The sequence below is a fragment of the Zalophus californianus genome, chromosome 10, assembly GCF_009762305.2.
Source record: "Zalophus californianus isolate mZalCal1 chromosome 10, mZalCal1.pri.v2, whole genome shotgun sequence".
NCBI classification, from domain to species: Eukaryota; Metazoa; Chordata; class Mammalia; order Carnivora; family Otariidae; genus Zalophus; species Zalophus californianus.
In genome coordinates, this window is record NC_045604.1 from 56,600,312 (window position 1) to 56,626,807 (window position 26,496).

General features: G+C 32.9%; 1 protein-coding gene across 3 annotated transcripts in view; it reads left to right on the forward strand.

The window, feature by feature from the left end:
• KIFAP3 (kinesin associated protein 3) overlaps nucleotides 1-26,496 on the forward strand; it is a 205,754-nt gene that overhangs the window by 53,718 nt on the left and 125,540 nt on the right. For all 3 annotated transcript variants that reach the window (XM_027612528.1, XM_027612529.1, XM_027612530.1), the window contains exons 3-8: nucleotides 1,190-1,344; nucleotides 3,346-3,401; nucleotides 3,943-4,084; nucleotides 11,935-12,034; nucleotides 13,065-13,189; nucleotides 15,194-15,292. In XM_027612528.1, coding sequence (XP_027468329.1) covers nucleotides 1,190-1,344; nucleotides 3,346-3,401; nucleotides 3,943-4,084; nucleotides 11,935-12,034; nucleotides 13,065-13,189; nucleotides 15,194-15,292 — 677 coding nt within the window. The remainder of the gene's footprint in view (nucleotides 1-1,189; nucleotides 1,345-3,345; nucleotides 3,402-3,942; nucleotides 4,085-11,934; nucleotides 12,035-13,064; nucleotides 13,190-15,193; nucleotides 15,293-26,496) is intronic.

Consider the following 26,496-nt stretch of genomic DNA (forward strand, 5'->3'; position numbering starts at 1 on the left):
AGAATGGGTGACATACTGGGCAGTTTTAGGACAGTAAAACTATTTTGTATGATAATATAAAGGTAGATACATTTCATATGCATTTTTCAAAGCCCAGAGAACTATACAACAGAAAGAGTGAACCCTAATGTAAATTGTGAACTTCAGTTAGTGATAATGTATCAGTATTGGTTCATCAGTTGTAACAAAGGCACCATGTAATGCCTTCTTTATGTGCAGCTAAAATTACACAAAAATAAAATAGTTTAAAAGATTTAAAAGGTAGGAACATAAAGAAAAAGATGGACCAAGTATTGCTAGGTTTTTGCAAACATTAGAAGCCACTCTAGCAAATTTATGCGTAAAAAGAATTTATTAAAGGCTATTAGGTGACTTGTAGAATACCAGGAGGACCAGATCTGGAGATGACTGTTTAGCTAGGAATAATATGTAAATCACTATGCTGCATTTATTTCAGGAGATCATCCCTATCTGAATAATGATTTCACAGGTATTGAATATAAGACATTTTTTTTGAGATCTCTGTCCCTACTGCCTCTAATCTAATACCTTGATGTCTCTTCAAAAATTGTCCATCTTCACCAGAAAAAGAATTCCACACATTGTCTACTTTCTTATGTTTCTCTTTTTGAATATATGCCTTGCATGGGTGCATCTGCTTGTAAGAGTCTTTTGCCTCCAGTTGAGTTTCACCCTGAACCTAATTTTATGTCTTCATGGCTCTCCCTGGTACCACGAATTCATGTACATTTGTAATGGTTTTCATCAGAACAACTGAATCTGAATATACTGATATTATGTGTTGACCCTATTTAAAAAAAAAATGATTGTGAATATGGTCAAGAGAGTTACTCATTTTTGGCAGTATGGATTCTCACATCCAACAGTGACTAAAGACTTTATATATATTGTCAGAAAGACTGTTTTAAACCAAGATCCCTGAATACGCTGTCCTTGCCTAGAAGAGTCAGATGTAGATTTTAATATTCTTTTGTTATCTGATTTGTCCAGTTCAAAGAAATCATTTCTTTGCATATTTTAAGCCTAATTATATCTAATACTTTATTATATTTTACTGAAAGAGTCTGTGTCAGGTACATTTAACTGCATTATAAACTATTTAAAATAAGTATTGTGTAAGTTATCACTTTGATATTACCTGAGTTGGAAAATTCTGATATGCTTACAGCATTCGTCTTAAGAGTCTCAATGCCAACACAGATATAGCTTCCCTGGCACGGAAGGTGGTTGAAGAATGTAAACTTATTCATCCCTCAAAATTAAATGAGGTAGAACAGCTGTTGTACTATCTACAGAACCGCCGTGATTCATTGTCAGGAAAAGGTAAGTAGAATTCTTCACTTTTTAATGCATAACCAGAGTTGTTTAACTATAGTTTGTGCTTTTTATTTTTGAATGGTGGGGGTTTTTTTTATTTTATTTTGTTTTGCCAGTATTATAAATGAGAAAGTGAATGAAAAAATAAATCTATTAGTTTCCTGTGTACAAGGCTCTATATTAGATGCTTCCACACAAAATGATCTGTTTCTATTTCATACTGTGGTATGTGTGTATGTTTGTGTATGTGTACACATGTGCTGAAATCAGGAATGAAGAGCAAATGTCTGTCATACTGACTCTAGAATAATAAAAGAAGAGAATTGGGGCAGAAAAATCCATTTTCTCTACCCCAACTAGATTTATATTTTCTAAATTTCTTCTTGACACTTAATTTATAATTTGAATTGATTACTCAGGTATTTAAATGTTAAGATATGTGTTATATATTTTAGACTATCCTTTAGGATAGTTTTATGACTCTTTCTTAGGAAAATATTGCTCTTTCATTCTTAATGTCTTCCTTGTTGCCATTCTCCTAGCTTCAATTTCCTCATAAAGAACCAAGCCATTAAAATATTAGAGCTAAGCAATTGATTATTTTTAGAAGTTATCATCAAATAATCTAAACCAAAAATGAAACAAAATAAAAATACAGACATTTCAATGGAAAATCATCTAAGATTATTGAATGCTATATTCTACTTCATAGTACTAATTAAGTTTACATGTCTTTCACCATTGTGAGTTCTAAAATATGGTGCCTTTGAAATAATTTATAAGTGTTTAAGATTATACTAAGTAGAAAAAAGTAAGAGAAAATTTGGACATTTTTCAAATTATTTCAGTCTTTTCTCTATCCACAGCAAATAAAATGCCTTGTGTCTAATACATTTTTTTTTAGTTAACCCTGAATATAATATCTAATGTGATCAATATGTATTTTTGAATTAATTAAGTGATTATAAATTTATTTGAAAGCAAAAATAAGCAGTTTGAACTTGATTGCATCCAACTACATCACTGGCATTCAATGTATAATTGTTAATTATTCATAATAAGTGGTATAAGGAAAAATTATTAAATGTTTCATGATAGAATATTCTGGTTAAGATCTTTGTAAATGAGGGAGATAACTTCTTCAATAAGTTAAATAAGTTCAAAGTGAGCAAAGTAAATCCTGTACTCTAATAAGATGTGTGTATACTTATTTTGAGTTGTACAGTGTAGTTAAAATTGATCTTTCCTAATGCCTAATTAATATAATCTTGAATGCATTTATATTAAAATTACTAATAAAACCCTTTAACTGAGTTTTCAAGGTAAATTAGTCTTCTCACTTTCTTTCCCCCAAATTAAAGGAATATGAGGAAATTTTCATGTCAAAATATATGGATAAATCCATTAAAATCAATCTGTTTATATAGATAATGTTTGAAGACATAAATGAAATAGTTACTATGTTAAATACACACTTATTTTTAAAAAACTGTTCCATTTTTCTTTTTTAACTTTTTTACGTGGTATTCACTATTTCAAAGCCAAAAACCTTGCCCCCTAAAAGTGATTGAAACAAAACAGTAATACTTTATTTTTGTGATTCGTTACCTTAAGTGATTTTTTATTTCAGTTTTTATATTAATCAACCCATTAATGTATCTTTTCCTCCTCCCACCTTAAATGTGAATTAGGAAGGGACTATTTTGCTGCTTGTTGGCAAGTCTGGCTATTTACATACCCAAGAAGTTAATGTAGGAGGAAACGAAGTTATGACTTTGGGATCATTTATAGATTTTATTCATTTATATCCTTGATATCCTCATTAGAACAGATGGATTATAGATGAACATTTTTTATTTTTTTATTTCTTGGAAAAAAGATGATTTCATAAACTTCAGTTTTAAGATCCCCAGCTCAGCCATAATTAAACTCAGCTGCTGAAAATAAAAATTACCCAGAAACTCTAAAAACCTAGTTCTTCTCATAAAAAACAAAATCTTTTTACAGAAAAAAAAGAAAAATCAAGCAAGCCTAAAGATCCACCTCCTTTTGAAGGAATGGAGGTAAGACTATATTCTGATCTACTAGAGAACTGATTGATTATAAGGTTGTTGCCTTTTCCCATCAATAATTCATACCATAACATTAAATAGATAGGGATATTTTAAAAATTATTCAACTTAGAAGTACCTAGAAAAGGTAGATATTCAGTATTTCATACAGGGAAAAGTTAGTGGTATTTTTTTAGATATAATTTATTTTGATAAGTAAGTTTTGAAATGTTTTAAATATTCTTATTGCCTTATGTTTTGAAATATTGTTTAACCTATTGAAGTAGATATAAATTATTTGCATTAAACTTAAGATATTTTATATTAATAGGCCAATTTTAGAGTTTATGGACTTCCTATTTTCATATGGTTTATAACTACTTTTGTATTGGAGTCCTAGCACCCAAAGGTCTAATTTTCCCCTCTACAAAAGGATGGCTACTATGAGTCTTTAGAAAATTTGTCTGTTATTAAAAGGGCAAAATGTCATTCTTTTAACAGTGGCTTTGTTAAATATTGTTCTTTTGGAGTACTTCCTTTTCCTTTCTTTCAGATTGATGAAGTTGCTAACATTAATGATATGGATGAATACATTGAGTTACTATATGAAGATATTCCTGACAAAGTTCGGGGTTCTGCTTTGATCCTGCAGCTTGCCCGAAATCCTGATAACTTGGAAGAACTACTATTGAATGGTGATTTATATCTATAAATATTAAAAATAGAAAAATTGTTGTATAATATGGTTTTTAAGGAGAAAGCTAAAATTATACCAAAGTTAGGAATGCATTTGTTTCCCAGAACTTTGTTACCTTCTTATGAAAAATTTTTAACTTAAGAGCATAACATTTAGGGCGCCTGGGTGGCTCAGTCGTTAAGCGTCTGCCTTCGGCTCAGGTCATGGTCCCAGGGTCCTGGGATCAAGCCCCGCAACAGGATCCCTGCTCTGCGGGAAGCCTGCTTCTCCCTCTCCCACTCCCCCTGCTTGTGTTCCCTCTCTCACTATGTCTCTCTCTGTCAAATAAATAATAAAATCTTTAAAAAAAAAAAGAGCATAACATTTAAATATTCTCTGAAGAATTCAGAAATCATTTAAACAACAAAAATAAAGCATTAATGATACTGTATCTTTTTGTTCTTCTCTCTGGAAGACTTTTATCCTTTCAGTTAGGATACAATATCAAACTTCTGACATTTGCACACATGTATATGCTTTTATTAAATTGGTTAGAGTTCCAAAATTAGTTTTTTTCAGTAGCGCAGCAAAAATATGTATTAATCTTTATAAGTTTATTTTGATTGAATTTGATGCTCTCCTTTCATTAGATGTGCTAGGTAATAAAGAAAAAGGAGATACAATGCTCTTAAAATCTTTTCTTCTCAGTAATACATTATGGAATTACTTTAAGTTCACAGTTTTCTGACTGTACTTCTGCCAAAAATAAAATATGGAAGATGTCATTATTATCTGATTTTCCATCACATGATAAACAATACCTTTTTTTTTGTTTTCATAATTCTTCTATGGAGGCTGCACAGTACACACCTATACTTTGTAGCTTGGAAAATATATACAAAGAATTGTCCAGGAAGTCCTAGGATGTTACTAGTGTTCTATGTAGGAAATTTGTACATTTTAAGTTAAAATTACACAACTCATATATTTTTTAAAAAGATTTAGAATATTATAGATGAAACCCCCTTTGACCATTACTCTATAATCTGAGTTTGGAGTGCATTCATTCTTCTAGATCCTTTTCATATATACCTTTATATATATAAAATATATATATATGAATTTTTTATAGAGTATTACTTTGTAAGAATTTTTATATTAATAATATCATACTACTTTTTTGTTAATTTTTTCCATGTAATAATGTTTTGAGATTACATGCAGATAGAAACATATAATGTAATTAGTTTTTTTTTTTTAAGATTGTATTTATTTATTTGAGAGATAGAGATAGCGAGAGAGCACAAGTGGGGAGGAGAGGGAGAAGCAGGCTCCCCGCTGAGCAGGGAGGCTGACATGGGGCTCGATCCCAGGACTCTCAGATCATGACCTGAGCCAAATGCAGACCCTTAAGCAACTGAGCCACCCAGGTGCCCCATAATGTAATTATTTTTAAACAATTTTGATTATTGCTTTTTATGAAGCTTTATATAGCTTTAGCCATTCCTCTACTGATCGGTCATTCGCTTGTTTACAAATTTTTCAGTAGGGAATATTGCTTCAGTGAATATCTTTGTACATATCTTCTTCCTTTTTTTTTTTTTTTTAATAGACATAAAGCCATTTATTTAAAGCATGGATCCAGGATACTTACTGACACTTGTGTTCCCGCAGCAGGGACCAGAATCCTATTGCATTTTAACTGAACAGAAGTGATTTTGTGTTTATTTTTCTTATGACTAAATTCCATGAATCCCTTAGCCTATTTAATTTATTGAGTTTACTTTTTTTCCCATTAATTAACATATATTATTTGTTTCAGGGTACAGGTCTATGATTCATCAGTCTTCTATAACACCCAGTGCTCATTACAACACATACCCTTCCCAGTGTCTATCACCCAGTTACCCCATCCTCCCACCCCTCTCCCCTGCAGCAACCCTCAGTTTGTTTCCTAAGATTAAGAGTCTCTTACGGTTTGTCTCCCTCTCTGGTTTCGTCACAAGCAAGGAGTTCTTTACAGTGTGTACACAGAAACAGAGGTCACACAGAAATACAGGTCATAACATTTTAAGGGATTTTGCCAAACTGTCTTCCGAAATGGTTGTACTGCTCTGTCCCCAGACCAATGGAATGTGAAAGCCATCAAACTTTAAATTTTTTGACATTGTATTATGGTAATGAACAAGTTCTCTTTGTTTTAAGTTGCATTTGCCTGATTTCTAATGAATTTACTTTTTTCCTCATGTCACTAGACTTTTGGAATTTCTACCCTGTTTTGAAGTTTGTATTCCTTTGTATTCGTGTGTGTGTGTGTGTGTGTGTGTGAGAGAGACTATACGTATATTTGCATTTTGCATAAATATATGTATAGTCTTTATATCCTTTTTTACATGTATAATTTAGTATATAAATTTATATCATTTATATCCTTTTTCTTTTATGTGCTTAGAGATAGTTTCTCTCAATCTTTTCTCTTTTTTGTATCATATCTTTTTCCATCTGTTTACTTTCACCCTATTTGTGCCTTTGAATCTAAAATGTTTGTATTAAAAAAATAAAAATAAAAAATATAAAATAGTTTATATTGTAGAAAGTATATAGTTGGATCATGCTTTTTCTTTAATCCATTCTGCCAGTCTCTCTCTTTTGATTGGAGTGTTTAGTCTATTTACCATTAATGTAATTACTCATAAAGTGGGATTGTTATTTAACACTTTGTATTTGTTTTCTACATCTTTTATCATTTTTGTTCTTTTAGCCCCTTATTACTGCCTTCTTTTATGTAAAATGGATATTTTTTAGTATACCGTTTTAATCCTTTTGCTGTTCTTTTATTATGTTTTCCTGAGTGTTTGCCCTAGAATTACAGTTACCATCTTAAATTAAAATCTAGTTCAAATTAATAGTAATTTAATTTGAATAGTATGTAAAAACTTTGCTCCAATATACCTTTATTCCCTCTCCAGTCCTTTGGACTATTTTGGTAATACAAAGTACATCATTACATTATTTGCCTGTCAGCACAGTAATATAATTATTGATGTATGAGTTTTTTTAATCAGATAGAAGAGTACAGTCAGAAATATGTTTATACCATCTTTTTATTTATATGGTTATCTTTGCCTTTGCTCTTTATTTCTTTGTGTGGATTTAAGTTCTTCTCTGGTATTTTTTCATTTAAGCCTGAGGATTCTCTTTAGTATTCTCATAGGGAAGATTTAATATCAACAAATTCTTTAAATTTTTGTTTACCTAGGAATAGGAATGACTTAATTTTTCTTTGGTGTTTGAATGGGTAGTTTTGCTGGATGTAGAATTCTTGTTTGACAGTCTTTCTTTTAGTACTTTGACTATACCATCCCATTGTCTTCATGTCTTCATGGTTTCTGATATGAAATTGGCTGTTAATCTTCTTAAGGATCCTGTATAACTATTGAGCTGCTTTCTTGCTGCTTTCAACATTTTCTTTGCCTTTGGCTTTTGCCAGTGTGACTATGATGTGTTTAGGTGTCGATATTTTTTAGTTTGTCTTGCTTGGAGTTCATGGAACTCCTTGGACCTGCAGATTAATGTTTTTCATCAAACTTGGGAAGTTTTGGGCATTATTTTGTTAAATATTCATTTAGCTCCTTTCCTTTCCTCTTGGGACTCCCATGTTAATATGCTTGTTTGGTGCCCCATTGGTCTTTGAGGCTCTTATTTTTCATTCTTTTTTCTTTCAGTTCCTTAGACTGGATAATCTTAATTGACCTACCTTTTAATTTGTCAGTTCTTTCTTTTTCTAGTTCACATCTGCTATTAAGACCTTCTAATGAATTTTTCATTTCAGATGTACTTTGTAACTCCAGAATTTATATTTGGTTCATATTTTTTAATTTGTATCTCCTTATTGATATTATTTGTTTGATGAGACATCATTCTCCTACCTTCCCATACTTTTCTTTAGATCTTTAGATATGGTCTCCTTTAGTTCATTGAATGTATTTACAATAGCTAGTTTAAAGTCTTTGTTTCATAAGTTCAACATCTGAGCTTCCTCATGGACAATTCCTATTGACTCCTGTGTTTACTGAGTACAGGACATAGCATCCTGTTTTCTCGCATGTCTTTTAGTTTTTATTGTTGTTGAAATAATATTGGGGCACTCCCTCCAGGGCTTATTTTTACTGTTGGTTTAATGAGTTTCTTGGATTAATTCTGAAAAATCTGTATTCTTTGTGCCGCCACTGAAGCTTTCTAATTCAGTTAGTTTAGTGTTTAATGATTGGATAGAGGTTTTTTAAATGCCTGGCCCTAAGTGTCCCAACCTTTGCTGAGGGGCTGTGTGTGTGTGTGTGTCTGTTGGAGCATGTTTTCAGTATTTAAGCAGGTAGTTTACAAGATCTTAGCCTTTATTTTTTTTAACTTTTTTTTACTTATTTAATTAATCTCTACACCCAACGTGAGGCTCAAACTCATGACCCTGAGATCAAGAGTCTCATGCTCTACTGACTGAGCCTGCCAGAAACTCCCAAGGTCTTAGCCCTTAATTCCTGCTGGTACATTGCCTCAAGATTGGCCAGAGATGAGAGAGTAGGTCTTTCTTAGGTCTTTCCCGGGCATTAGCACATTTCTGCACTTGTACATGGCCTTCTGGTTTCCCAGGAATATATTGGAGCTTTTCAAAGACCTTGTAAATATCTCATTCCCGGTTTTTCCTTTTAAGGTTGTTTGATTAGACTCTTGTTAACCCCAACTGGCAAGGCTACCACCTGCAGTTGCAATGTTGCCACCAGTGGTTTTCAACAAATGCCCTGGGTATAAACCTGTACAAAGCAATTTCTGAGTCAGGTCAAATAAATGCAAACCCTGGGAATGGAGCTTTCCAGCAAATATCCAGATGGGTCACATAGTGACAGCTCACTGAAGTGGGGGTTTTCAGGAGTGCCGCATTGTTCCGCTTCCTCCAGTTGGCTGCTATGCTGCTGTTTTTCACAGACACTAAAATTGTGATGCTGTTGGTTTTCAAGGCTTCCACAAAGTTATACAGAGGGGATAGAATTAGGGCAAGTTGAAACATTTTCTCTTACTAAGATTCAGCCATATTCTTATTGTTGTGAGATGTAGTTAATTGCCAGGGTTCTAAAAAAGTTGATGACAGTTTTTTCCAGTGTTTTAATTCACTTGTGGAGGAATGGATTTTTGGAGGTCCTTACTTTGGTTGTTTCAGAAATGCTTGGCTCTGGAATTCATTTTTGTTGAAAGTAGGAGGTAGAGATGTAAATTTGTTGGATAGTCATAGCCAGTTAGTGAATACTCCTTCTTCCCCCAAAGATTTGAAATGCCTTTTCTGTTAAATGCCTGGCATTCTATTATTCAATACATACTTCTTGAAAGATTGTGCCAAGTACTGTTCTGATATATTCATAGGTATGTTTTAATGCTTTATTTTCTTTTCTGTTGATCTATTTGATAATTTCCATGCTATGTTTTGTTTTGTATTTTGACTAGAGTTTTAGAATAGGTAGAAGTGTTCCAACTTTTTTTTTCCAACTTGTTTTTTTTTTAAATAGGTGTTGCTGGTCTTTACATTTTTTGAATGTATTATTTTGAGATCACTTTATCATATAAATTATATCATAAAAATTATAATGGAATTTTAATTATGATTATATTTAACTTATAAATTCATTTGGGGGTTATATTTTGACCTTCAGTAAACTTCATAATTTTCTTTTGGCTATTTCTTAATAACCTATGTACAAATCCTACAGCTGTGTTTTTATTGAGACACTTTTCTATTTTATACTAAAGGAGAAAAATGAAATAAAATTTGGAAAATAGGTCACTAGCCATCTACCTAAATTCATGACATTATAGTACATCATCTTCCAAAGCACAGTGGACTCTTGAACAATGGAGAGGGTGGTTTAGAGGTACACCCCCACAGTCAAAAAATACATATGTAATTTTTGACTCTCCAGAAACTTAACTATGAATAGTACAGTAATAGGACAAGGCACCACATCTCTCCTTGTCCCCACTCAAAGTTAACAAAGCTGGATCCTAGAGTGGTGCCTGTTCCTTGCTTCCATACCCAAGAATATGGGAAATCTTTTTATACATGAAATCTGAGGGAAAGCAGAACACCTTTACCTGTCTCTCTAGATTGCTTGTTCCATAAGACCCCCTTTATGAAGTTCTAATGCAGTTTCTGCTTATAGGAGATGCTGTCAAGTGGTGAACTGCCAGTTAGTTCCCTGGAGGTATTAGCTCCCCACTTCGGAGAGCTTTCAGCACCATGGACAGTGCCCGCCTTGCTGTCAACTCTACAGCCCAGGTTCCTGCTTGGTGCTCTTGGCTCCAGTTTTCTGGACTTGTTACCCTGGGGATGGGGAGGTGGGAGGACTGGGAGAGGTTACGGCAGGTTATTCTGTGGTCCTTGGCCAGTTTTAGCCCGTGACTGGCCCTGCCCCACCACCTCGCTGAGAATCTCTCCCCAGAGCCGGTTCCTTTGCACTTCTCAGTTCAAGACCTCAGTGGTATTGAGTAGGGTGAGGAGTGCCAGGAGCAGGCAAGAGCCCTACTGTTCCAGGCTTCACTGCATCTTTCCTTTGCCTTCCCTTCTAGTCATTTTGGCAACTTCTACCTTACTTTTCAATCATAATATAAAATACATATTTATTGAAAAAAATCCCCATATAAATGGACCCACACAGTTCAAGCCAGTGTGTTCAAGGGTCACCTGTATATTCTAAGAAATACTGTTCCCCCTGGATTATAGTGGTGAAGTGCCTTTAGTAATACTGGATAAACAAAGTTAACCAGATTCTTTATTAAGTAGAACTTTGTGGAGCCTTTACATATTAATGTATATTGCCTACCTATTTACTTCACTCCAGAATAGTTTTGTTCAAAGCATATGTGAGTATAAATAACATTATGAAATGATATTATAGGATGTTTTTTAGTTTGAAAAATTCCTCACTAAGATTAATAATACTTGTTTCATAATCTGAATGGCCACAGAGCACAAATAAATTGAATACTTTCATTACCATAACAATTACTAATAATGCAGTCCATGAAGTACAGTAGATTCTGAGTGCCTATTATAGAAAGTTGAATTATGATCTCTGTATAACACACAGATATTTTCTTTAATGCTTTAATATTTTAAGAATCAGTAAGCCATGTAACAATTCTAATTTGAAACCAGTCTCATTATGTTTACTTAGCATATGGTAATTCTCATTAATCAGTTCATTAAATTTTTCCCTTTCTCAAGATAAAAATCTAGCAGAGATGTTTATTCTACCCTGAAGCTAATTTTGTGAAAGATTTTTTGTTTTATTTATGTCTGTTGGCGTTAATTTAACATAATATTAAAATAGATTTATTTTTGTGTGTATAAGCTTTATTTGGTTATTAATTTGCTTCAGTGGGGCTAGTGTTAGCCTGTTAAACAGCTCATTATTTTTTTAGACTTATTCTAGTTTTTTCCTTCTTCACAAACATATTAAATCAGATGTTAAAAAACAAAAAATGGCACTGCAGTAGCAAGATTACAAGTGGAAATACAAATCAAGAAAGAAATGGTCTTTTTATTTTGTCACCCATAATGTACTTATTATGTTACTTTATCTAAATCATATTTTACTTTCTGTTTATAGTTAGAGACTTAAAGTTACATGTTATGGGTTTTTAAGTAAAAGTTGTATTTCAGTTTTAAAAATAGCTTTCTGTGTTGGAAAGAAGCACCCTCCTTTTTTGTCCCAGTTCTATCTTAGCTTTGTTATTTATCAATAAGTAGGCGTTTAAAACCAATCACCCTTTATACCACAGGCAAGGTGAATGATCATTTTTACATGTTCCTTTTTTCTTTAGAAACTGCCCTTGGTGCATTAGCAAGAGTCCTAAGGGAAGACTGGAAACAAAGTGTTGAGTTAGCTACAAATATAATTTACATCTTTTTTTGCTTTTCCAGGTAAGTATAAAAATAAGGAAATAAAAGTAAAAGTCTATCTCTGTTTCACTCTGTCAATAGTTTGATTGTGGATTACTGGTTTGCTCAGTCTTCCTGTGTGTCTGCCCATGCTCTGACTCTGAACTCTTACTCTCTTTCCCATTCTCTGTCCTTTCTATTGTTCTGTCCTTCATTCAGTCTCTATTGACCCATGCATGTACATGGATACACAGAGAGTGAGATAGTAAATTGGTTTAGATTTTAAGAGTGTGGACTCTGGAAATAGACTGGATTTGAATTCAAGTACTGCTATTTACTACTTGTGTGTTCTTGATTACATTAATTCTGTGCCTCAGTTTCCTCATCTGTAAACTGGATAGTAACACTGTTTTTGGATAATTTTTAGAATAAAGCATGACCCAGAGTAAGTGCCAGTATATATGCATATATACATGTGTATGTATATGTATATATATATAACTTATGTATCCATATATGCTATTTATATACATATATTCTTTAGAAAGATATTTATTGAGACATTTTGAAAAGTCTAGCCAATTCCCAGAGAACTGCCTCTGTTCTAAAAATGTGCCAGCATTAGCAAGTAGGTATTTATTGAATAAATACTCGGATGAATGAATTGTGTAGGAAACATATGCAAAAACCTGATTACTAATATTTTACTGGCTTATTCTCTGGTAATCCATTTTATTTAATATCAGTATTATTATGTTATTAGTTTTGTTTTACAGCAGTCTGAAAGTTTATTTTTGAGAGTATCTGCATAGTTAAAATAGTGGTTGATTACAAAAAATGCATTTTATTTCCTTTCTAACTTAAAAATTTTATTTCAGGTAACGGTAATATATATAAAGTATATATCTTATAATTTCAGGTCTTCATAGTATACCCTGGGTGTATTCATTTATTGAAATATATATATCAAATTTATTTTCTACATTAATAATACATGTGTTTACCCAAAATAACTTTCCTGAATCTACAAAACATAATGCTTCAAATACATACTAAAATCTCTTCTTTAAAGCTTTTCTCAGTTTCATGGACTTATCACTCACTATAAAATTGGAGCTCTATGTATGAATATCATTGATCATGAGTTAAAAAGACATGAGCTGTGGCAAGAAGAACTCTCTAAGAAGAAGAAAGCTGATATCCTTTGAGAGTGGCATTTCACTACAGTGTTATTGCTAATGAGCTTTGGATGGGTGGGATAGTTTTGGGTTTTTTTTCCATTTATGTTATTTGGAAAAATAAAAGAGTGTTGAACGTTAAGATGAAGAGTGAGACTATCAGAATGAATATAGTTTGACATATACTTTTTATCTCTTTGATTAGTTGATAAGATAGAAGGAGCAGTAATAGTGGTCCTAGATAATTGAACTGGTGAGTGCTTAAGTGGCTATATCAATATATTCCCTAAGATCCTTTGGTTAGCTGAAGTCTGGCTCACCGCTGTTGTTTATGTAGTTCTGTCTATGTCATAAGGTGACTGATTGGAATAGGTGTGAATTTGGTGAACATAGTTTTAAATTCTATTTTGCTAATTAAGTGCAAAAATTCTTTTCTTAATACATATACATTTGAGATGCCTACAGAATGATAGAACCTATGAAAAGAATCTTAAAAAATGATCCATTTTAACCTATCCTTCAATACAGGAATCTTTTCTGCAGCTTCCCTTACAAATTGGTTATTTACTCTCTTTGACAGTGTCACTGCTTATTGATTTAGTTCATCCTGTGGTTTGACATCCTATTTATTGTGTTCTTTTGCTTAGTGTACTAAAATGCCTTGTCAATAACTTCTGTCCCTTGAATCTAATCTTGCATGCTAAAGCAATATAGACTAAGGGTAGTCCCTTAAACATCACTTTTCTTGTATTTGAAGATATTTATCATATTGCTTCTACAGAGTAATTTTTCTACATTGAAGGCCCTTCCTTTTTCATAAGGCTTATTCAGCAAACATACTGGTAATTTTCCTTTGAACCCAGTATATGTCGATCTCTTTTAAAAAGTAAAAATAGTATTCCTGTTGTGCAGAGTATCATATGTTTATTACCTCTCCATCATGGAATCCCCAAGATACTCTAAAAATATACCCTAACACACACACAAGTTTTGACTTTTCTTTGTTAGGATCTTTCCAGATTTAGAAATTTTCTATTTGTGCTATGAGCTTTGGACATCTAGATTGGTGTTGACTTAAACTCTGTGGACAATTCAATAATCCTGGAGACTTTAGATCATTTCTGGAGTCATAAGTCTCCTAAATATACCCAAAATTCATTAAATAGGAGGGATATGGAGAGAACTACTAACAGAACTTTTAGCAATCATTATATTTTGTGATTGTTGGGTGACAGGAACTGATATTTTAGGACATAGCACATTCCTATAAGTATCAGATACCAATGATCATAAGATGAATCATTATTGATGAACCACTAAGAATGGAAAAAAAATGCTTCAATTAAACTATGACATATCATGGATTATAAGACATACTGAAATGCAGGAGATTCCTTGTGTTTTGATACAAGTAGCAGTCAACAAAGAGGAAGTTTTTAAGTGCTTTGGGGATCCTAAGGTCAGACTGAAATAATTGATTATTTTTGCAGGTGTCCAGGGGATTATTTGGGACCATACGATGTAATTTAAAATTTTTGGTGGCCTCTAACTTTGGGATATTTCTCTTTTGATATCAAGTCTGAAGAAGGTACTAAAGAGCTTTAGATCTAATCAACATTCTTTGAATATTCTGGGCATCTGTCTGAGGTGAAATTTAGTATTCTTATTAACTAAAACACTCTCTAAGGCAGTAATCCTTTTGGTTCATGGATCCACTTGTTAATATGTTGAAAGAGACTTGTGTACATATGTAAGATATTTGCATAAAATTTCTGGGGATTCATGTATTTGGTAACAACCCAAACATATGTTCACCCAAGGTCTCCAAGCATATCCTTGAGCCTTTGGTTAAGAAGTTCTAACAATTATTGTGCAGAGATGAATATTTTAGTTTTAAACTACTGGTTAGAGAAAACTAGATAATACTGCACATAAAATATAATAGTACTGTTCTTCATAGTATTTTTCAGTAGGTTTTCTTTGCTTCTGTAAATATGGATGATCCTTAACTTAAGTTGCTTACTTGATGAAGACCCTGAAAACCAAACCTTGAAAAAAGATTATGAAAAAACCTTTAAAAAATACCAGGGGCTTGTGGTAAAACAAGAACAGCTCTTACGAGGTATGATTTCCTAAGGAATGAGAAACACAACAAAGTGCTTACACTACATTAATTTTGTTCAGTTTTTTTTTTTTTCAGATCGGTAAAGCTAATATCAGAATAGTTGAAAAGTCTCTAAATTTTAATATGCTGTAAATTCTTTTATTTTTAGCTTGGGTAATAATGTTTTAAGTTTCATTCCACTATTTTTCCACCAAAAGGCCCTATTCAGCTTTTAAATGTGTATATACTTGTAATTTACTTACTCGGAATTTTTTAATCCAGTGTTTGTCCTTTTCAGTAATGACAATCTGATCCCTCGAACACTAATATTAACTAATATTAGTTATAACATAATAGTATTAATATCTTATTTAACTTATTTTGTTGCCTTCCTAGGAAATTGTTATAAAATTTTTCAAAATATTTCTCTTGATTAATAAAAAATAGTCTCTTCTTTCTGAGGTTTATAGAGAGATCTAACAATTCAATAGTGTGGTTTCATAGTCATTGTATAAGATGCAAAGTCTTATGAAGGTTAGTGAGAATGTGGGGATTTTAAGTGTGCATTCCACTCCTGCTTTGTAGTTTACTATTAATTTTTTTCCAGTTTTGTTGAGATATAATTGACATATAACACTGTGTTAGGTTTAAGGTATACAATGTGATGATTTGGTGCACACATATATTGCAAAATGTTTGCCACAATAAGGTTAGTTAACATGTCCTTCACCTCACATAATTGCCATTTTGTTGTTGTTGTTATGATGAGAACATTTAGTATCTATTCTCATAGCAGCATTCAAATATACAATACAGTATTGTTAACTGTAGTCACATGGTGTACATTAATTAGATCCCTGCAACTTATTCATCTTATGACTGAAAGTTTGTACCTGTTGACCAAGGTCTTCCCCTTTCCCCCACAACCCAGCCTCTGGTAGGCATCAGTCTACTTTGTTTTTAGGAGTACAATGTTTTTAGATTCCACATATTAAGTGAAAACATACAATATTTGTCTTCCTCTGTCTGATTTCACTGAAAATAATGCCCTCAAGGTCCATCTGTGTTGTCACAAATGGCAGAATATCCTCCTTTTTTATGAAAGAATAATATTTTGGGGTGTGTGTTTGTGTGTGTGTATGTGCATGTGCCACATCTTTATCTATGCATCCATCAATGGACAGTTAGGCTGCTTGATGTCCTGGCTATTGTGAATAATGCCTCAGTGAGCACAGGAATGTAGATACCTCTTTGAGATCATGATTTCATTTCCTTTTACCCAGAAATGGTGTTGCTGGATCATATGGTAGTTTTATTTTTAAGTTTTTGAGAAACCTCCATACTGTTTTCCATAGTGGCTGCACCAATTTACATTCCTACCAAGAGTGCAGTTTAAATTCCTACCAATTTACATTCTTCTTACTCCACATCCTTGCCAGCATTTATCTCTTGTCTTTTTAATAATAGCCATTCTGACAGGTATGAGGTGATCTGTCATTGTGGTATTGATTTGCATTTCCCTGATGATTAGTGATGTTGGGTACCTTTTCATTTACCTATTGGTAATTTGTATATCTTCTTTGGGAAAATGTCTATTCAAATCCTTTGTCCATTTTTAAATCAGATTTTTGTTGTTGTTACTAAGTTGTATGAGTTTCTTACACTTTTGGGGCATGAACCCCTAATCAGATACCTGATTTGCAGATATTTTCTCCCATTCTGTAGGTTGCCTTTTCACTTGGTTGATTGTTTCTTTTGCTGTACAAAAGCTTTTTTAGTTTTATGTAGTCTCACTTGTTGATGACAACTTTTGTTGCTTGTGCTTTTGGTGTCATTTCCAAAAAATCATTGCCAAGACTAATGTCAAGGATAAATCCCTTTATTTTCTTCTAAGAGTTTTACATTTTCAAGTCCTTAATCCTAAGGATTATTTTATTTCAGTCCTTTTTCTTTTTTCCTTTGTAAGTCCAGTTAATTTTTGTGAGTGGTATTAGGGGTCTAATTTCATTTTTTTTTTTATGTGAGTATTCAGTTCTCCCAGCACCCTTTATTTTGAAGAAACTATCCTTTCCCCTGTTGAGTATTCTTGGCTCTCTTGTCAAATATTCATTGACCTCTATATGTGGATTTATTGAGCTCTCAATTGTTTCATTGATCTATTATGTCTGTTTTTATGCTAACACCATACTGTTTGATTACTATAGCTTTGTAACATATTTTAAAAACAGAAAGTATAATGCCTCCAGCTTTATACTTTTTCAAGATTGCTTTGGCTATTTTGAGTCATTTATGGTTTCATGTAAATTTTTGTATTTTTTTTTCTATTTCTGTGAAAAATGACACTGGAATTTTGAGAGAGGACATGGCTCTATAGATGTCTTCGGGTAGTATGGACATTTTAATGATAGTAACTCATCCCATCCTTGAAGCACACTGTATCTTTACATTTATTTGTGTCTTCAAATTTCTTTGATCAGTATATAGATCCTTCACTTCTTTGGTTAAATTTATTCCTAGGTATATTATTGTTTTTGATGCTATTGTAAATGAGATTGTTTTATTTCCTTATAGTTGTTAGTGTATAGGAGGAGTACAACTGATTTTTGTGTATTGATTTTTTTATCCTGAAACTTTATTGAATTCATTCTAATAGTGTTTTAGTAGTCTTAAAGATTTTCTATATAAGATTATATCTTCAGCAAACAGAGACAATTTCATGTCTTCCTTTCTAATTTGTATACCTTTATTTCTTTTTCTTGCCTAAATTCTCTGGCTAGTTCTTCCAGTATTATATTGAATAAAGGTGTCAAGAGTGAGCATTCCTGCCTTTTTGCTAATCTTAGAGTAAAAACTTTCAGTTTTTCACTGTTGATTTTGATGTTGATAGTGGGATTTTCATGTTAACTACTTTCTATTCCTAGGATTTTAATATGGAAGGATGTTGAATTTTGTCAAGTGCTTTTTCTGCATCTATGCATATGATTTTTGTCTTTTATTCTATTAATGTGATGTATCGTATTTTTTGATTTGTGTATGCTGAACCATCTGTGCATCCCAGGGATAAATCCTACTTGGTCGTGGTATGTGTGATCCTTTTAATGTGCTATGCATTCAGTTTGCTGGTATTTTATTGAGAATTTTTATATCTCTATTCATCAGGGATACTGGTCTATAGTTTTTTGTTTTATGTTTTTCCTTGTAGTGTCCTTATCTAGCTTTGTATCAGGGTAACTCTTCGATTTTTGGCGAGTTTGAGAAGGATTGGCATTAATTCTTTAAATGTTTGGTAGGAGTAGCCTGTGAAGCCATCTGGTCCTAGGCTTTTCTTTTTTCAAGGTTTGTGGTTATTGATTCAGCCTGCTGACTCATTATTGGTCTATTCAGATTTTCTTCATGATTCAGTCTTGATAGGTTATATGTTTCTAGAAATTTATTCTTTTTTCTAGGATGTCCATCTGGCTTGTAATTGTTTATATTAGTCTCTTAAGATTGTTTGTATTTCTGTTGTATTGGTTGTTATGTCTCCACTTTAGTTTGTAATTTCATTTCAATCCTTTTTCTTTTTTCCCCTGTAAGTCCATTAAAAGTTTGTTAACATTGTTCATCTTTTTAAAGACCCCAACTCTTAGTTTTGCTGATCTTCTCTATTGTTTTTCTGTCCTCTATTTCATTTATTTCTGCTTTGATCTTTGTGATTTCCTTCATTCAACTACTTTGGGCTTCATTTGTTCTTTTCTAGTTCCTTCAGGTGTGAAGTTAGGTTGCTTGAGATTTTTTATTTTCTCTTTTTCCTTTTTGTTTTTTCTTAATATTAGTATTTATGGCTATACACATCTCTCTTAACACTGCTCTTGCTGCATACTTTAAGTTTTGGTATGTTGTGTCTCATTATTGTTAGTTTCGAGGTAGTTTTTTATTTCCTTTTTGATTGCACTTTTGACCCATTGGTTATTCTAGAGTGTATTGTTTAATGTCCACATATTTGTGAATCTTCCAGCTTTCCTTTGGTTATTGATTTGTAGTTTTAAGACATCGTGTTTGGAAAAGATCCTTGGTATGATATCAATTTTTTTTAATTTGACATGACTATTTTGTGACCTATCTTAGAGATTGTTCCGTGTGTACTTGAGAAGAATGTGTTCTCTGCTGTTATTGGATGGAATGTTCTGTTTATGTCTCTTAGGTCCATTTGTTCTAAAGTCTAGTTCATGTCTTTTTCCTTATTGATTTCTGCCTGGATGATATATTCACTGTTAAAAGTACAGTATTGAAGTTCCCTACTATTATTATATAGATGTCTGTTACTCCTTTCAGATCTGTTAGTATTTGCTTAATATATTTAGGTGCACCAATATTGGGTGCCATATATATTCACGATTGTTATATCTGCTTGATGAATGACCCTTTACCATTATAAATGACCTTCTTTGTCTCCTGTTACAGTTTTTAAGTCTGTTTTGTCTGAGTATAGATCAGTATAGTACCAAAGTATAGCTACCATTTTTTGTTTCTCTCTTTTGGTTTCCTTTTGCATGGAACATCTTTTTTCATCCCTTCACTTTGAACATATGTGTGCCCTATCATATATCATGTTACTAATTAGCATTCTTTCATTTCAGCTTGAAGAATTCCTTTAGCATTTCTTTTAAGGCAGATCTAATGGTGATGAACTCCCTCAGCTTTTATTTGAGAAAGTATTTTGCTTTCATTTCTGAAGGACAACTTTGTTGTGTAAAGTATATTTGGTTGGCTTTTTTTTTCTTTCAGCACTTTGAATATATCATCCCACTTATTCCTGGCCTGTAAGGTTTCTGCTGAGGAATCTCCTTATAGTCTTATGTGAGTTCCCTTGTAGGAGATAATTTTTTTTTCTTCCTGCTTTTAAAATTCTTTCTTGGGGTGCCTGGGTGGTTTAGTGGGTCAAGCATCTGACTCTTGGTTTTGGGCTCCACACTTAGCGGGGAGTCTCCTTGAGATTCTCTCCTTCTGCCCCTACCCCCACTCATGTGTGCTCTCTCTCTCTCATAAATAAGTCTTTAAAAAAGAAATAAAAATCTCTCTTTGTCTTTGATTTTACATGATTTTGTTATAATGTGTCTTGTAGAACAGCGTTCTACATGTAGATTGAAATTTTGGGGTGAATTATTAATTTCATGAGGTCCACATCTCTCCCCAGACCTGGGACATTCTCAGCCATTATTTCTTTAAATTTTCTGCCCCTTTCTTTCTAGTCTCATTCTGCGATTCCAGTGATATGTAGATTGCTTTCTTTAATGCACAAGCTTGAGGTTAGCCTCTCCTACTGTGCACCTGCATTTCCACTGCCTGTGACAACACCATGGAACCTGAGGAATGCACACTTACAGCATAATTAGAGATTCATTCATCTTATATCCGTAGTTCATTTGTTTTTATTATTGATGGTATTTCATTGTATTCATCTATTAAGGGTTATCTGGGATGTTTCCAGTTTTTCTCAATTAAAAATAAAGTCACTGAGCATTAATGTGCGAGTCTTCATATGGGCATTTGCTTTCTGTTCTTTTAAAAAAATACTTTGTCGTGGAGCACTGGGTGTTATGCACAAACAATGAATCATGGAACACTACATCAAAAACTAATGATGTAATGTATGGTGATTAACATAACAATAAAAAATTTAAAGAAAAAAATTACATAATAGAATTCTTTGTGAGGGTTGGAATAAAGTATTTGAAAATCACATTACATTTTCATGTACAATAAAATAGAAAACTGTTTCTTAAAAGATGCACTTAATACTACATGAATAATATTCCTCTCGGTTTATTTGTCTTGTAAATGTGGATTTCTTTGTTTAAGGGAAATTCTGTCTGTATGTGTACAGCTAAACCCATGAAGCCACCCATATCAGACGTATAATCATATCCCCAAAATGCAATGCCTGTGAGATCTTTTATTTACACCTTAATGGTTGGTTATGTTTTTTCAATAAACATTTTATTGAATTATACATTCAAAAATATAAAAAATAAATTAAAAAAATAAAAAAATACTTTGTGATGGAATGCTGAGATCATATGGTAGGTGTATGTTTAACTTTTTAAGAAACTGTGAAATGGTTTTCTGCATGGTTGTACTATTGTACCTTCTCATAATCAGTATATGAGAGTTCTAGTTGTTTCACATCTTCTCCAACATTTGATATGGCCAATTGTATTACTTTTAGCCATTTTAAAATGTATGCAGTAGTATCATATTGTGGTCTTAACTTTCATTTTCCTAGTGTCTAATTATATTGAATATCTCTTCATGTGTTTATCTGTCATTTTTATATCTTTTGTTATATTATCTATTAAATCTTTTGTTTATTTATTTTAATTGGATTGCCTTCTTACTGAATTTTGAGAGTTGTTTTTTTTTTTATTTTTATTTTTTTTTTTTTTTTTTTTATCATTTTTTGGAGAGCAGTATTTAAAATTTTTATGTAGTACAATTGATTTCATATTTCCTGAATTACAATTTTGGTATTATATCTAAGAAATTCTTTTCTAACTAAAGTTTGCAAAGATTTTCTCCTCTGTTTTCTACAAGTTTTATTAGTCTTAGGTTTTATAGTTAAGTCTATAATAAATTTTGAGTTAATTTTTGTATATGGTGTGAAGAATGGATCAAAGTTCTTTTTTATTCTTTTTGCTTATGCATGTCCAATTATCCAAGCATTATTTATTGAAAACACTATCCTTTTACCTTTATCTATTGGATTGTTTTATATGTTTTATAAAAATCTTTTATCCATGTATGTGCATTTCATTTCTGTACTCTAATTTCTGTTGTCCACCACATTTGTAACTCTTGAAACCAGTAGGACAATGTCTTCAGTATTGTGGCTTTATAGAAAAATCTTAAAAATGAAGTAGTATTAAGACTCCCAACTTTTTTTTTCAAGGTGTTCTAGATATTCTAGGTATTTTACATTTTCGTATTATTTTATAATCATTCATTTCTATAAAATTCTGAGGTATTGAGTCAGATTACATTGAATATATATATCAGTTTGGGAAGAATTGATACCCGAACAATATTGAGTCTTTTGACCCAAGGAAAGGATCTCTCTTTCCATTTATTTAGATTGTTTAATATCTCATAGTGGTGTTTTATATTTTTTCAGGTTTTTCACATCTTGTCAGTTTTATCCCTATCCCTAAGTGTTTCATATTTTTATTGCTAACTCTGAACACTTTTTAAAAAAATCTCAGTTGATTATTTGTTGCTTGTATACAGAAATATAATTGTTTTTTATATTGGTTTTGAATTCTTCAACCTTGGTAAATTCATTTATTAATTAGTTCTAGTAACTTTCTTTTAAAGATTTCATCATATTTTCCACATAGATGAACATGTTATCTATAAATAAAGATAATTTCATCTTTTCAAATCAGGAAACCTTTTAATTATTATTTAGTTTGTTTATATGGTGAATTGCATTGATTGGTTTTTCAAATGTTAAATAAACCTTGGGCTTCTGTATTAAAATCCCTCATATTATCCTTTTTATATATCAGTGGATTAAATTTCCTAACTTTCTTTTGCCTCTGTGTTCATAAGGTATATTGTGTGTAGTTTTCTTTTGTTGTAAAATTTTCATGATAATGGTGGTTTCATAGGTTGACTTGGAATATATTCCATCCTATTTAACTTTCTGGAGACCGTGTGCAGAGTTGGTATTATTTCTTCTTTAAATGTTGGACAAGATATTCCAGTGAAGCCACCTGAACTCTTATTTTCTTTGTGGGAAGAGTTTAAACTGCAAATTCAATTTCTTTAATAGGTACTGTTCACATTCCCTATTTCTTCGTGAATGAGCTCAAGTAGCTTGAATCTTTAAAGGAATTTCTACATTTCAGGTTGTTCTATATTTAATATTCCCTTATTATCTATCTTATTAATACCTATAGAATCTATAGTGATATAACCTCTCTCAACCCATAAATTGGCAAGTTATACCTTTCTTTTTCTCCTGAGCATACTAATTGGAGGGTTATCATTATTTTTTATCTCAAGAACCAATTTTTGGTTTAATTGATTTTCTGTATATTTGTATTTTATATTTCGTTGATTTCTCTGCAGATTTTTATTATTTACTGAACTTACTTTGGGTTCGGTTTGCTCTTTTTGTAGTTTCTTAAGGTGGAAGTAGGATTATTTATTCAAGACCTTTTTTCTCCTATATTAAAGGTGTTTAGGGCTATAAATTTCTCTTTAAGCACTGTTTTAGGGATATCCCATAGATTTTGATATATCCTGTTTTTATTTTCATTTTTATTCTGTCCAAAACACCATTAAATTCCCCTTTTATTTCTTCTTTGACCCATAGGTTATTTAGAAAGGAGTTATTTTATTTCTGAATATTTGGGGATTTCTCAGTAATATAATCCCATTACTGTTAGAGAATTTTTATTGTTATGTTAATCACCATATATTACATCATTAGTTTTTGGTGCAGTGTTCCATGATTCATTGTTTGTTCATAACACCCAGTGCTCCATGCAGAACGTGCCCTCCTCAATACCCATCACCAGGCTAACCCATCCCCCTACCCCCCTCCCCTCTAGAACCCTCAGTTTGTTTTTCAGAGTCCATCATCTCTCATGGTTCGTCTCCCCCTCTGACATACTCCCCTTTTCTTCCTCTCCTGTTATCTTCTTCTTTTTCTTTTTTCTTAAAATATGTTGCATTATTTGTTTCAGAAGTACAGATCTGTGATTCAACAGTCTTGCACAATTCACAGCGCTCACCGTAGCACATACCCTCCCCAATGTCCATCACCCAGCCACCCCATCCCTCCCACCCCCCAACCACTCCAGTAACACTCAGTTTCTTTCCTGAGATTAAGAATTCCTCATATCAGTGAGGTCATGTGATACATGTCTTTCTCTGATTGACTTATTTCACTCAGCATAACACCCTCCAGTTCCATCCACGTCGTTGCAACTGGCAAGATCTCATTCCTTTTCATGGCTGCATAATATTCCATTGTGTATATATATCACATCTTCTTTATCCATTCATCTGTCGATGGACATCTTGGCTCTTTACACAGTTTGGCTATTGTGGACATTGCTGCTATAAACATGGGGGTGCACGTACCCCTTCAGATCCCTACATTTGTATCTTTGGGGTAAATACCCAGTAGGGCAGTTGCTGGATCGTATGGTAGCTCTATTTTCAACTGTTTGAGGAACCTCCATACTGTTTTCCAGAGGGGCTGCACCAGCTTGCATTCCCACCAATATTATAGGAGGGTTCCCCTTTCTCCACATCCCTGCCGACATCTGTCGTTTCCTGACTTAATAATTTTAGCCATTCTGACGGGTGTGAGGTGGTATCTCATTGAGTTTTTGATTTGGATTTCCCTGATGCCGAGCGATGTTGAGCACTTTTTCATGTGTCTGTTGGCCATTTGGATGTCTTCTTTGGAAAAATGTCTGTTCATGTCTTCTGCCCATTTCTTGATTGGATTATTTGTTCTTTGGGTGTTGAGTTTGATAAGTTCTTTATAGATTTTGGATACTAGCCCTTTATCTGATATGTCATTGGCAAATATCTTCTCCCATTCTGTCAGTTGTCTTTTGGTTTTGTGGACTGTTTCTTTTGCTGTGCAAAAGCTTCTTATCTTGATGAAGTTCCAATAGTTCATTTTTGCCCTTGCTTCCCTTGCCTTTGGTGATGTTTCTAGGAAGAAGTTGCTGCGGCTGAGGTCGAAGAGGTTGCTGCCTGTGTTCTCCTTTAGGATTTTGATGGACTCCTTTCTCACATTAGGTCTTTCAACCATTTGGAGTCTATTTTTGTGTGTGGTATAAGGAAATGGTCCAGTTTCATTCTTCTGCATTTGGCTGTCCAATTTCCCAACACCATTTGTTGAAGAGACTGTCTTTTTTCCATTGGACATTCTTTCCTGCTTTGTCAAAGATCAGTTGACCATAGAGTTGAGGGTCCATTTCTGGGCTCTCGATTCTGTTCCATTGATCTATGTGTCTGTTTTGTACCATTACCATACTGTCTTGATGATGACAGCTTTGTAATAGAGCTGGAAGTCCGGAATTGTGATGCCGCCAGCTTTGCTTTTCTTTTTCAATATTCCTCTGGCTGTTCGGGGTCTCTTCTGATTCCATACAAATTTTAGATTCTTTGTTCCATTTCTTTGAAAAAAGTGGATGGTATTTTGATGGGGATTGCATTGAATGTGTAGATTGGTCTAGGTAGCATTGACATCTTCACAATATTTGTGGTTCCAATCCATGAGCATGGAACGTTTTTCCATCTCTTTGTGTCTTCTTCAATTTCTTTCATGAGTATTTTATAGTTTTCTGAGTACAGATCCTTTGCCCCTTTGGTTAAATTTATTCCTAGGTATCTTATGGTTTTGGGTGCAATTGTAAATGGGATTGACTCCTTGATTTGTCTCTCTTCTGTCTTGTTGTTGGTGTATAGGAATGCCACTGATTCCTGTGCATTGATTTTATATCCTGCTACTTGACTGATTTCCTGTATGAGTTCTAGCAGTTTTGGGGTGGAGTCTTTTGGGTTTTCCACATACAGTATCATATCATCTGCAAAGAGTGAGAGTTTGACTTCCTCTTTGCCGATATGGATGCCTTTGATTTCTTTTTGTTGTCTGATTGCTGTTGCTAGGACTTCTAATACGATGTTGAATAGCAGTGTTGAGAGTGGACATCCCTGCCGCATTCCTGACCATAGGGGAAAAGCTGAGAGCTTGAGAATGATATTCGCTGTAGGTTTTTCATAGATGGCTTTTATGATATTGAGGTATGTACTCTCTATCCCTATACTCAGAAGAGTTTTGATCAAGAAAGGATGCTGTACTTTATCAAATGCTTTTTCTACATCTGTTGAGAGTATCATATGATTCTTGTTCTTTTGTTAATGTATTGTATCACGTTGATTGATTTGCGGATGTTGAACCATCCTTGCAGCCCATTGAAAAATCCCACTTGGTCATGGTGAATAATCCTTTTAATGTACTGTTGGATCCTATTGGCTAGTATTTTGGTGAGAAGTTTTGCATCCATGTTCATCAAGGATATTGGTCTGTAATTCTCCTTTTGGATGGGGTCTTTGGTTTTGGGGTCAAGGTAATGGTGCCCTCATAAAATGAGTTTGGAAGTTTTCCTTCCATTTCTATTTTTTGGAACAGTTTCAGGAGAATAGGTATTAATTCT